This window comes from Saccharomyces eubayanus, chromosome XII (genome assembly GCF_001298625.1).
Source record: "Saccharomyces eubayanus strain FM1318 chromosome XII, whole genome shotgun sequence".
NCBI lineage: Eukaryota > Fungi > Ascomycota > Saccharomycetes > Saccharomycetales > Saccharomycetaceae > Saccharomyces > Saccharomyces eubayanus.
The window spans coordinates 933,926-945,995 of record NC_030971.1 but is presented as its reverse complement, the minus strand read 5'-3'; the positions used below and the strand labels follow the sequence as shown (position 1 = coordinate 945,995).

The window sequence follows — 12,070 nt, the reverse complement described above, 5'->3', positions numbered from 1 at the left end:
ACGTAGGATCCTGGACACCGGATCTGTTACTGGCATTATATGGAGTATGAGTCTGAGATTGACACTGCGGTCCATCCGTTTTCGTTGACATGAAGGCTGCAGCTGAATCCATCGGATAAGATTCATACAGGAAACAAGCGAAGAAGGCTGGCATATTTTAGATGTATGCGTGATGTCTAGAATCTTTTGAACAGAATCTTGCATGGTTCTTAAATATGATTTCAATATTGAACTCTTCCAGGTGGCTATCAAAGGCTAGTGTATTGGAATGAAAACCGCAGCTTTCTTCACTAAAAAGTCTACCTAGTTCTCGGCTCTCATGTAAGATTAGAGCTAATGGAACTAGTCTTAGGACATCAAGAAACTATTTTCGACTCCAAATTCAGGGGTGAAACTGTGCRTCAGTGCTTTTTCTTTTATGAAGTTCCAACATCAGTTTCAGCATATGGCTCATAGCAAGATTAAACTAGTGACGCCTAACCTGATCTATTTGTCACGGCTAAATTGAGTCGATACTAATGGTAGTGGCGATAGGCTATGGTCTACTACTAAACGTTCATCAAATCATTAACGGTGGCTCGACAGGCCTTTTGAAGGTTCATCAAAACTGTGACGCCGGCATGTGTGTCATATGTGTAGAATTTTAACTAAACTGGAGACATTTTCATTGAAGCAACAACGCTACCTTTCCTTAGAGCTTTCATAGTAGAGCTACCGATAGTGTTGTTTGATTTCCGAGGTTTATGCTCTCTCATATAGTTTCATTTGCGCTTAGAGGCCTAACTTTGTAAATTTGCTTCATCTAGTTTTCAAGCCCCGCTCTCTAGTGGACAAAATAAAACATCGTTTCTCTTCTACCAAGGTTCTTTGTTTCCGACTCATGAATAATTAGCACTATGGTCGCATGTGTTGGCTGTAGAACATGCCATACACAAGCCTATCCTCTAATAGTGCTCTGCTTTGATGAAATCCCAATATTGGTAGAAAACACCGAACAGCGAATCGAAGAACTAACAGCTGCCACACACGACGAAAAACGTATACCTTTCCAACATTACCAAGTAGTTCCGTCTATAGAACCACAACCGGACTGCGTACATAATTCTGGGCGGAATTTAAAGACTTTAGACATAATACATCTCCTTATATGTTGATTCATAATAAATTAATGGGTCTTTAACTTCATCCTCACTAATCACCAGATTCAGCATATAAATATGAATAGATGGATAGTTTAAATTACGTACTTGACAGCAGATGCTGTATTATCCAGCTTCGATCTATTATGATGTTCAGGGTACCTAATCTAAGCCAGAATAAATCGTAAAAAAAGACTCCATGGCCAAGTTGGTTAAGGCGTGCGACTGTTAATCGCAAGATCGTGAGTTCAACCCTCACTGGGGTCGTTTTTTTGCAAATTTTTATGTATTTATACATTAAAATATATAGCACCTATACAATGGTGGTTGCGATTGGTATCGAGTACAGTGAGGGTGTGAAACTGCTTTTCAGCTTTTAATTGAACTTCGAAATTTTGGAATGCTTAAAGAGCATTTGAAAGCTGGAAGCAACTTCACATGCCATGTGAATATTGAGCACCAATATTTTATGCCTTATGAGCAGAGTACCTGAATTTCCCAAATCTTGTTTTTGTATGCCGAGTAAAACGAAACCTACAATAGCTATACTCCCCTTCCATTCAGACTCAAAAAATGCACTAAATACAGTATAAGCTTCCCCTTGCCGTTGTTGGCTTAGCATTGGTTAGAATCGTAGTCTGTTTAGCTGCATAGTTAATGTCACCAAATTTTTGGGTAAAATACTGGACCATGAAGAGCAAAGAGCAGGAGACTATCTGACCTGGCTTCTTACAACTAGAAACAGAACGAGTTAGATGGATAGATTTAACAGAATTGGTAATAACAAAATACATCAAGAAGAAATTGATAATGACAATCGAATAGGAACGCTTACTCGGCGCGCTTCAACTAGTGTTTCCTTTTTAGAGAAGAGTGGACTTCAAACTGTTATACGTATGTAATAAATCAATGTTATCAATTGTTTTCTTCGTTGGTAGTATATAAGTGCTTTTTTTACCTCTCGAGACTTCCTGTAATGGAATTTCTTTATATACTTAGCTCCCATAAATAAGTTGGCGTAAACGTTCCGTCGGAATCTTCTAACCAAAGAACGTCATCCTTTATTGCCACAGCTACCGTTCTCTTTCCGCTTCGAATTTCAAACAAAGGGACCACACTATCTTGATCCCGGCCATATGGCAATTGAGTATACCTGTTTGATAGTTTACTAATCAGATAACCTTTTTCCAGGCAATAGTCTTCCACTACGTCCTTGAATGAACTAGAGACTTTTGTAAGCGGAATGTTCTGTATAGTATAAGTAGGTTCGTGTTCAATTTTACTATCATCGCCAATTGCTTGCATTTCCGTCACGTTTCGCAAACTTTTTCTTAGATCAAAATCTTCATTTAGGGTAGATCTATTAACATGAAAGCTGTCAGACATGACTAATATTTCATAACTCTTTCTAATCTCTAACAGCTCTACTTCTGTCGGTAAACGGTCTTTAAACATCACGTTGATTAGCCAATTAAGCCACCATTTGGACCTGTGTAAGTCTTCTACCGAACAATAGATATGCCATTGATAAAGAAGTTTGTTTATACTATTGAACGTTCCTCGTATCAGCAGTTCATATTGCTTAGGATGAAAATAATATGCATAGTTTCTCAATTTCCTTACAAAATAAAAGAAGCCTGATTCTTTTTCTTCACGATTAACATCATCTTCTACTTTCCAATCTTCTAATTCAAATATAGGATCGTTATGTCTTTCCCATAATTCATCTAGAAATTTGGGAAGAAGTTCCTTGTTTAGAATTTGATAATATTTCGATTCGCCCAGAAGCTCCCTAATAAATATTATATCAGAACTGGATATACAAAATGATTCCCTATGGTACCAATTTTGGCAGTAAGAAAAAAACTTGGCTTCGATCTTTGTTACAATTACTTCCCTCGTCCTATCATCAATCAGAACGATAAAGTCTAAAACCCAGATTCTTGGTGAAACAAGCCCTTCTTCATCTTGAAGTTCCCAATTGTCCAGCGAAAATAACAGTTTCGGATAAATGTACTGCTCCATAATGTGTTTCTTACATTCAATAAAAGTCAATACCTGCTCAAAATCCAGTAACAATGTAATTGTATTATCGATTTTTGATTTTGTTAAATCAAATTCTTTCCAAAATTTCTCAAGTTTGGGATATATTATTTTAAATATAGCAGTTTGTGTCCTGTTTAAAAACTTCGACGCCGTATCCATTCTATATGTTAGCAATTCTATAATCAAAGTTAGTTCGTCGAGTTTACTGTTTGGGTTTTCTAGAGGATCCCAGTCCAACTCTATGAGCAGTTCTTTGCTCAATAGATTAGAAGCTAATCTGTCTATAAGATCGTCGTCGGACATTTTTAATACTGCACTAAATTTGTCAAAGAGTGTATTGTGTCTACTCTCATCCTTCAAAGTGATTTCTAAATCAGAGAGGAGCGCCATTTGCTCATCTAATTCTTTAATTTGTAGTTCCAAAGGAGAGGTACGATCATAAATAGTTTCCAAACTTTTTTCTATATTCAGTAGTTCTTGTAATGTCTTCAAAAATACATCCTTTTTCGATTTCGGTATTTCACTTATAGGGTTCAATTCCTTTGTTATCTTCTCGGGTAATTGTACCCCAGCTATTTTCAGCTCTCTTAGTGTTCGTACTATAGTTATATCGACAGAATCATGAAACGGTGGCTCACCTAAAATCTCGGTCGAAGTCTTATTGAATTTTACTTGCTTTACGCCTTCTGCCATCTCATCTCCGGAACTTAATTGCTCCTCATCTTCGCTACGATAGTTGCTGGCAACAGTTTCTGAAAACATTCCTAGGCCAGCATTATGCATTGGTCGGCTTTGAGTCTCGATCGGCGTCGCTATACCAGAACCATCCTTACCAAGCCCTTTTCCGGAAACATATCCCATTTTCGATAGTAACTTGGCACCGATACCATATCTCTTTGATAGTTTTGAGTCCACCGGATTGCTTTTATTACTCATATTGAAGGTACCGTTTTCATATTCCATGGTATTACTTGCGCTTGATTCATCATTTTTCTCCTCTTCATCGCTGAAATTATAGGGATCAATCCTTCTTCTTTTAAATAAGAAATCCTTACCACTATCGGACTCCGAATCTGCCATTTAGTCCTTTACCAGGTTAAAAGTTTTCTTTTCCTTCCCAATCGATGTAGTTCGTACTGAATCTATGTTATTGTTTTGATACCGTACATAATAAAGATGCGCTCTAGCACTTAGTCCTGAAAAATCGTAAAGATATCCCTAAAGTGATGATTTGTTGAAAGCAACAAAAATTCAATAAGAGATTCAAATTTAAAAGAAACGTGTTCGAGATATTTCGTACCCATGAGTGAAGCAGATGTTAAAAAATTTGTTAATAATGCTAGAAAAACCCTGACCGATGCTCAACTTTTATGTTCAAATGCTAATCAAAGGATTGTTAATATCAAGAAAAAGATATCATCCTGGCAGTTGAGTATTTCTAAGCTCAATTTCTTGATTGTTGGCCTGAGAGAGCAAGGCAAGTTTCTTTATGTGACTATACTCAAGGAAGGTATTGGGAAGAAATTGATTCAGAAAGAATGGAATCAAGTTGTCCTCGTGGCCCTGGTTGATGAGATGAAGTACTGGCAGAACAAAATCAATACTAAAGTAGCAAGATTGGATGGTATAGTCAATGAGCTAAATAGAACGCAAAAGGATGATACAAATCATCCTAAGTTAGGGGATTATATCTCAAGGGAGAACATCAACTTATTGAATGAAAAACTAAAAGAGGTACCGGTAATTGAACGTCAAATAGAAAATATCAAGTTTCAATACGAGAACATGGTCAGAAAAGTTCACAAAGAATTGATTGAAGCTAAATTAGCTGACACAACACGGAAATTCCAAAGCGAATTCGGAATAGGTAAGTCCTTGGAAACAGATGTGGCAGAGCAATTTAGTAAGGAATTAACAGATCTTGAAAGAGACTTGGTAGAAATTTTGAACTCTCTGACACAACATTTTGACAAAACTCTGTTATTACAAGAGGAGAACGCAGGAAACAAAGAACATGCCGACTTGTTTAAAGTGGTGGAAGATGATGATCAAGAGTTATTTAACATAACTAAGACGTTACATGAAATAATTGATGATGTTGATAAGACAATATACAATCTGAATCAATTTCTGGAAGAAAAAATAAAACAAAAGACAGAAATACATACTGAGGTCTCTGAAATAATAAGCGATTTTAACAGAAATTTAGAGTATCTGGTAATCTTTAAAGACATATCAAACCTTATTGATACCTTCAAGAATTCCTGTACAGAAGATATTCAAATAACAACAGAACTTTGTGAATTTTACGACAGTTTTGAAAAAAGCTATGGTAATTTGATTTCTGAAGCAAAGAGAAGGAAAGAAGTGGCAAATAAAATGAGAACTATATTGGAAGATTGCGAGATACAGTTACAGGACTTAAATGCTCAAGACCAGAAAGAACGACAAAATTTTATTGCGGATAATGGGAATTACCTTCCAGAGACAATATGGCCCGGTAAAATTGACGATTTCTCTTCCTTATACACTTTTGAATACAACGTCAAGGATCCTTAAAGGCAAAAGAGAGATGTATATAGCTATAGCACAAGCGAAGCAAATATCACAGGATTAGGCTATGTTTTAAATAATATTAATGGTAATTTTGTCAACGTCAAATAAACAAAGGCTCCGGATCCAGAGTAGGCCAGCCACCTCTTAAAGCAACCTTTTAGTATATCTTCTCTTATCATGGAGCATCAAGAAAACATGCACTTATTAGTTTACAGTGTAATTCAACTATCATGAGTTTATCTCTCATACATATATTCCTTACTTAAAATTAAAATCATAGATGAATGAATAAATGAATAAATGACTACATATATATATCCTATAATGTTGGACAAGTCATTGCACTTACTATTATAAATGCGTATGGTCGTATTATTGCTGGGGCTCTGTACTGGTGTTCGGATGTGACCCTGTTAAAGAGGAGCTTCCATTTGCGGAAGCAATTCCACTTTTATTTATGCTACTCGTAGTAGACGAATGAGATACTGTTCTTGTTAAATATTTCCCAAAAAGTAAGCTGTTCGGGCCAAAGGAATCACTCTGATCTTGGAAAAACTGGCTGTGATTAGACCCTATGGTATGATGATCCCTTCCAGAAAGACAGGACCTTCTGGAAGTACTTTTGTAAGAAAGTATACGAGCCTTCACCTTCTTGTCCCTGGTAGCGATGGCTTCATCGTTGGCGCGGCTGTATCTTTCTATTTCCTCTGCAAAGTTCTCTTCGAAAAGCCGCACTAAAAGCTCATGTGATGGTTTTAGTTCCTTAGAAGGTAATAACTCAGCATGCAGCGACAAACAGCGACCTAATACTGCAACAAGTTCATCAAAAGCTGATGTTAGCCTTGCTAGATCATCCGCACTAAATTGTTTAGAAGTAGACGGTTCGAGGAAAGCCTTGTATTGTGATATGCCTCCATTAACTGGGGCTGATATTGTCCCGGTAATATTTGTCGAAAGCTCGCTAAATAAATTGGTCACATCTCCGTGATCTTTTAGAGTTTTATGGCACATGTTTTCAAGCCCATATAATTCCTGTATCTTAACTTCTAGGGAACGTATAGCATTTTCAAGCGGTGAAAGTTTGTTTTTAGTAACTTTGACAACTTCTGATCTATTCATCAAAGTTGGGAACGTGTTTGTAGTATGATAGGTATACTCTTCTACCCACAGGTCAGTAACGCCTTTTGCTCCTGGTAAGCGTCGAGAATTACTGAAGGTCCTCAAGTTCCTGTTTTCAATGTACATGCGTACTTTGTTATTAATAGAGCTTTTTTTGTCACTACTATTGTAGTCATCGGATATGCTCAAACGCGGTTCTACGGAAGCAACATGGATGTATTTCCCCAGTGGAGGGTTCATCAATAGCATATCTATTTCTTCTTGAGAGTGCACTATATTAGATCCGTGATAACTTCTTAAAAGCCTATCGTGCATGGACGTAATGTGTTCAAATGGAAGGCCTTCGAAAATAAACGATTTATTTCTTAGAGATTTCGGGAACCCAAATCCCATAAACGAAATTTTGAAATACGTTGGAACCAGTCTATCAATAGATTGCAGTCTGGTGTAAATACCAGCTATTTGGTCGTGTACAAAAGCCAAACCATTTAAGTCATAGTTGATCTCATCATAGGCCTTAATCAAGTCCTTGTATACAGCTAAAGCTTTTTCTAGTTTTTGACCTCTGGAAAAATTTCGTGCAGATTCCTTAAGCAAATATTCCTTTCTTTCAAACGAAGATTGTTCTGGCAGCGGCGGAAATGGTATCGCTTCCAGTGTGTCATTAGAATCCCATGCGTATGTACCTGCCAAAAGTTCCAGACTTAAAGCGGCTTGAACAAAATCCTTTTTCTGAACAAAGTGGACAAACAAATCGTAAATCATTTTATGAAACAATTCTGGCCTGTTGGCCTCTAACAGATACTCGAACATTTCTATATAACGTGCTGTTCGATCGTCATCAAATTCTTCTTGATTAGGAATCTTGTAGAGTTCATTTACAATGTGTAAAAAACCAAGCAAATCTTTCAAAACGTTCATGCATGCTGGAAAAAATGTGTCTGAATCTGGAATATGTATCATAAAAAATAGACAAGAGACAAATCTCTCCAATTCGTAATCATTTAAATGAAGTTTCCCAATTTGGTATGCACTGAATAGCTCCGGAATGCATGCATTTAAAGCTGGTTGTAGAGACCCAAATATTCTCCAAAAGTTTAATCCTAGTCCCCATAGTATTTTGCAACATATTCTAGTAGCATCTATGTGTCTATGGAAGGCAAAAATAAAAATCTCACGTATTAGAAACTGATTGTGAACGAAAAGTTCAAATTGACAATCACTCAAGGCCCCTAAACCAAATTTTTTGGCGTAACTGGCATTATAATGTCCAGTAGCTAAAGCATCCCAACAGTCGTTTAGTATATATGCTGAAGTTTTTTTCAAGTCCCCTGATATCAAATAAACGGCCTTGCGTGGCGTTATAGCTAATTTTGTGAGGGAGGCGCTTTTATGATTTGAAACTAGTAGTACTGCTTTGGAGTATTCTGCCCAAAGTCGCATATCAACCTGTTCCTCAGACCCGTTCAAAGAGGAAGGTGAATTATTTTCTATGATGTAATTCTTGCACAAATTAAGCAACACTAAGGACGATCTTCCTAACAATGCAGATACACCAAGCCATTTCATCCCTGGGAACCACTCCTGCTTAAAAAGTAGGTAAATTGTATTTGTTATCGTGTAAACATGTTCATTTGATAAATTTCGTAAGTAGAATTTCGATTGGAAAAGAAAGTCTTTATCGCACAAGTTTGTTATTTCCTCAAATGATTGGTACGAAGCAAATGTACATGATGCAATTTTCGTTATTTCACATATTATAATGGCCAATTCTAAAAGAACCTCTACAACAATCTCATCATTCACAATCGAATCGACTGGAATATAATTACACGGCATAACATTGGGGAAAAGCATGCTAAAGACTCTCCGAGGCCGCATTAGACGTGCTTTCTTACAGTACCTTCTCAAATGAGTAAAGGACCTACATAAATATGGTAATAATCTTATTAAGTTTCGCTGAAGCATGTCAATTTTGTAGTCTTCAATTATTGTAATTAAAACTGTATTAGCTAGCCGCAAGGATTCTACATGAAAGCGTTTGTCCTCATCTGGAGCATACGGTATAAGCACCCACTCAAGACATTTAGATAAGAACCGTAACCTCAGCTTATTCACAGTTTCCGTCCTGAGTAAATATTTCTTAAGAACTTTTTTTTTAATTATCTTCGAAAGACAAGTAAATTTTGCATTCAAATATTCTTCTTCTCTAGGTGAAAGTGATTTGGAATATATTTTTTGAGCCTTTTCCTTTTCTTGACAACATTCAAATAATTCAATCGCAAAACGAACCAAGTCCTCTGCATCACAATGGTTAGTCATTGTTTGTACCATGGCAGGGAATGCCTCGATTAATAAGATCTGATTTGCCATAATTGAATCATCGCTAAGCATCAAAAAATTGTGTAAACTTTGAAAAAATCGATTAAAATCAGGTATTTCGTCTGAGTGAGATGACCCAATTACTAACACCATAAGGTATAGAATAGTCCGACACACTGCCGTTCCTGTTCTAGTCCAAGTGGAATGGCTTCTGTCAAAGATGTTGGTCATGTGTTTTATTAGTATCGGTGCAACATTAGGACATTCTAGCTCTCTCGATAAAACCATTTTGTACAGTCTATTAAACCAATATCTCGAACTTTCTTGGTGCGTTAACATCAAATCTAGAAATTTCACAAATTCACTAAACACAACATTAGGTAAACTTGAAGGAACACCCCGTTTATCACAGGCTCTATCAACGAACTCGAGGAGCATCAAATAGTGCGCCAAAATGGAGTCAAAATGTTTCAACAGGTCATTAAATGAAATATTGTTTAAATCTCTTAATACAATCGCGAAATTTTTTTTGAGTTTTTGGTCAAATTCAACATCTTTGATTGGAAGGACCAGAAATTTGGCAATGGCTGGATTTACATTATATTTTCGACCAAAATAAGACGCTTCGAGCTCTAGATGAATTAGGGGGACTGAACGAGATGACATTATCTGGAATATAGTACCCTTTCTATATTCTAATATTTCATCCTTTTTCTTGATATGGATGTTTGATTTTGCCATTAAGAACCCATTCAAATACACGAGTACCCTTAATGTTTCATCCTCACTCATATTCTCGACACCTTCGATTCTTATTGCTTCGCCAATGCTTTCGTTTGGATGCACTGAAACAAACTTCCAGTTCCCCGTTCTCTCTTCAAGTCTGTTTTTGCAAAACTTTACATTTTTGTTTCTACAAGATATTTGAACAGTAACGTTCTCGATGGTCGTATCTGATGTTGCGAGTCCACAAAGCGACACTCTCCCCAAATTCAAATAGATTCTCTCTGATTGACTAAACATGGTGTCGTAAAAATAAGTAGGAATAGTTCTTATGGGTACTAGGGACGTCGAAAGTAATTTGTCTACATCTTCTTTACCTATAATTTCCTTAACTGTTACCGATAAAGAAACTGCTCTAGGATTAACAGAGATTCCCTCAGATGAATCATCAATGATCCTCTTTGTGAGATCACCCCAACCTAAGTCGTCATCGTTTGAAAGGTTATAACTTTGAGTGGACTCCAAAGAATCAGAACAATAAAGATAAAGGTTGAACCTCTGAGCTTTATTTGAGACAGCCGGACCATTGTAAAATTTGAAAACTGGAGATATGTCGATCACTCCCGCAGCTAAGCCCTTTTTCACATAATCTATCTTATTCTCAGCAGGTGAATTAGTAGGAGGGAACGGATAATGTACGCTTGATTCATGCGTGGATACATCATATGATGAAATTTCTGGAGGATTACTAGCCGAAATTGCCACTGTTTCCTTCAGGACTACCACTAAGTATATTTTATGTTTTTGTATTATCGTCTCTAGGATGTTCTTGAATAGCATTGCGGGAATTTCATCCAGTGCATACTCCATATTGGACGATTTTGTCATGGTGAATGACTCGGTAAGAACCTCCTCTTTAGTTCTTAAATATACACAAATAGAAAGCTCTTGGTAATTCGGGTTTGATATGGATGGATCCCATGCCAGATCTTTCAAGTTGACCAGAATACTTGATCTAACTGTACCAAATATTTCATTGGCCGACGGCAGACACTCTAAATCTGTGTCATTTAGCATAGGGAAGTTGTTAGTCAAGCCGCAAAACATCGAAGATGATACTAGAGTTCTTAGTTTTTCGATGTCATATGTAAGCAGTTCACCGGTATTGATATCTCTAGCAAATATTCCTTCAAAACCATATGGATCAGGGTTCCTTGGGGTAGAATTAGAGAGAAGTTTATTTTTCTTATATGTAGAAGACAAAAATTTTGCAATCTTAGTTCGTAAAGAAGTTGCTGCTCTTATGAGATTAACTTTCTCCCTTTCCGTGGTCAAATCCATTGACAACCTAAATCGTATGATATCCAGGTCATAATACAATTTTATCATTTTTCTATATATAGCAAACTCACCAATTGAATACATCGAATAAACATGGGAAGAAATAAGAGATAGTATGGGACCCATTTCATCTTTAAAGGGCCTATTTTGGTATCTAAAGAAGGGAAAAGGAGGTCTCGGTACTTTTCTCGGTTTACCAGTGGATATTTCATCAGGTGAACTGACATAAAGGCTGTCACAAAAGGAAGGCGATTCACATTCTTTACTTATCAAGGGTTTAAAATCCTCGGCGCTTGGTGCTTTGAAAAATGGCATAGTACTAACGGCTTTTTTAGGATTGAAATGTATAAATTTCCTAGGAAGTATCACCACCTTTGGTTTTACATCGGGTAAAACATCATTTGAAGAATTCATGTTTGATATGAATTCTTCAGGAAAGGGCCTTAAACATTGGTACGCTCTACACCACTTCCCATCCACAGATTCTTCGAAGACGTAAATTTCGGCACCAACATACACGTTTGCATAATTGCTATTCGCATACACTAATTTAGGATGCCTTTGTAAGGGAAGAAAAGATTTTACAAGCACACCATATATTAGTTGATCCGTAGGCAGCCAGCGCTGCGAATCCTCTTGGGACATTTTAATAGTGTTTTCCCCAAAGAGCAAGGTTCCTGTCGTAGTCGAGTGGTACTTTACTCTATTATGATCTCAATTGAACCCAATTGTAGTTTAAAACAGCACTCGAACAGTTATTTTCATTCTGTTCAATGACTCCTGTTTAACTAAGTCATCCCCTCCCTGTTATGCAATGATATCTC

General features: G+C 36.8%; 3 protein-coding genes and 1 non-coding gene across 4 annotated transcripts; 2 read left to right on the top strand and 2 right to left on the bottom strand.

Moving 5' to 3' along the window:
* Positions 1–1,332: 1,332 nt before the first annotated feature.
* Positions 1,333–1,406, top strand: DI49_3922. The gene has a single exon. It is a non-coding gene; the product is annotated as a tRNA-Asn (tRNA).
* A 720-nt stretch (positions 1,407–2,126) lies between these two features.
* Positions 2,127–4,265, bottom strand: SPP382 (mRNA splicing protein SPP382; the record flags this gene model as incomplete). The annotated part of the gene is made up of 1 exon (XM_018366970.1): positions 2,127–4,265. The coding sequence occupies one exon, from the start codon at positions 4,263–4,265 to the stop codon at positions 2,127–2,129; it is 2,139 nt and encodes a 712-aa protein (XP_018220809.1).
* A 222-nt stretch (positions 4,266–4,487) lies between these two features.
* On the top strand, positions 4,488–5,744 carry ATG17 (protein kinase regulatory subunit ATG17; the record flags this gene model as incomplete). The annotated part of the gene is made up of 1 exon (XM_018366969.1): positions 4,488–5,744. The coding sequence occupies one exon, from the start codon at positions 4,488–4,490 to the stop codon at positions 5,742–5,744; it is 1,257 nt and encodes a 418-aa protein (XP_018220808.1).
* Positions 5,745–6,113: 369 nt separating this feature from the next.
* DCK1 (guanine nucleotide exchange factor DCK1) lies at positions 6,114–11,891 on the bottom strand (the record flags this gene model as incomplete). Its single annotated transcript, XM_018366968.1, has 1 exon — positions 6,114–11,891. One exon carries the CDS (start codon positions 11,889–11,891, stop codon positions 6,114–6,116), a length of 5,778 nt encoding a protein of 1,925 aa, XP_018220807.1.
* Positions 11,892–12,070: the final 179 nt, after the last annotated feature.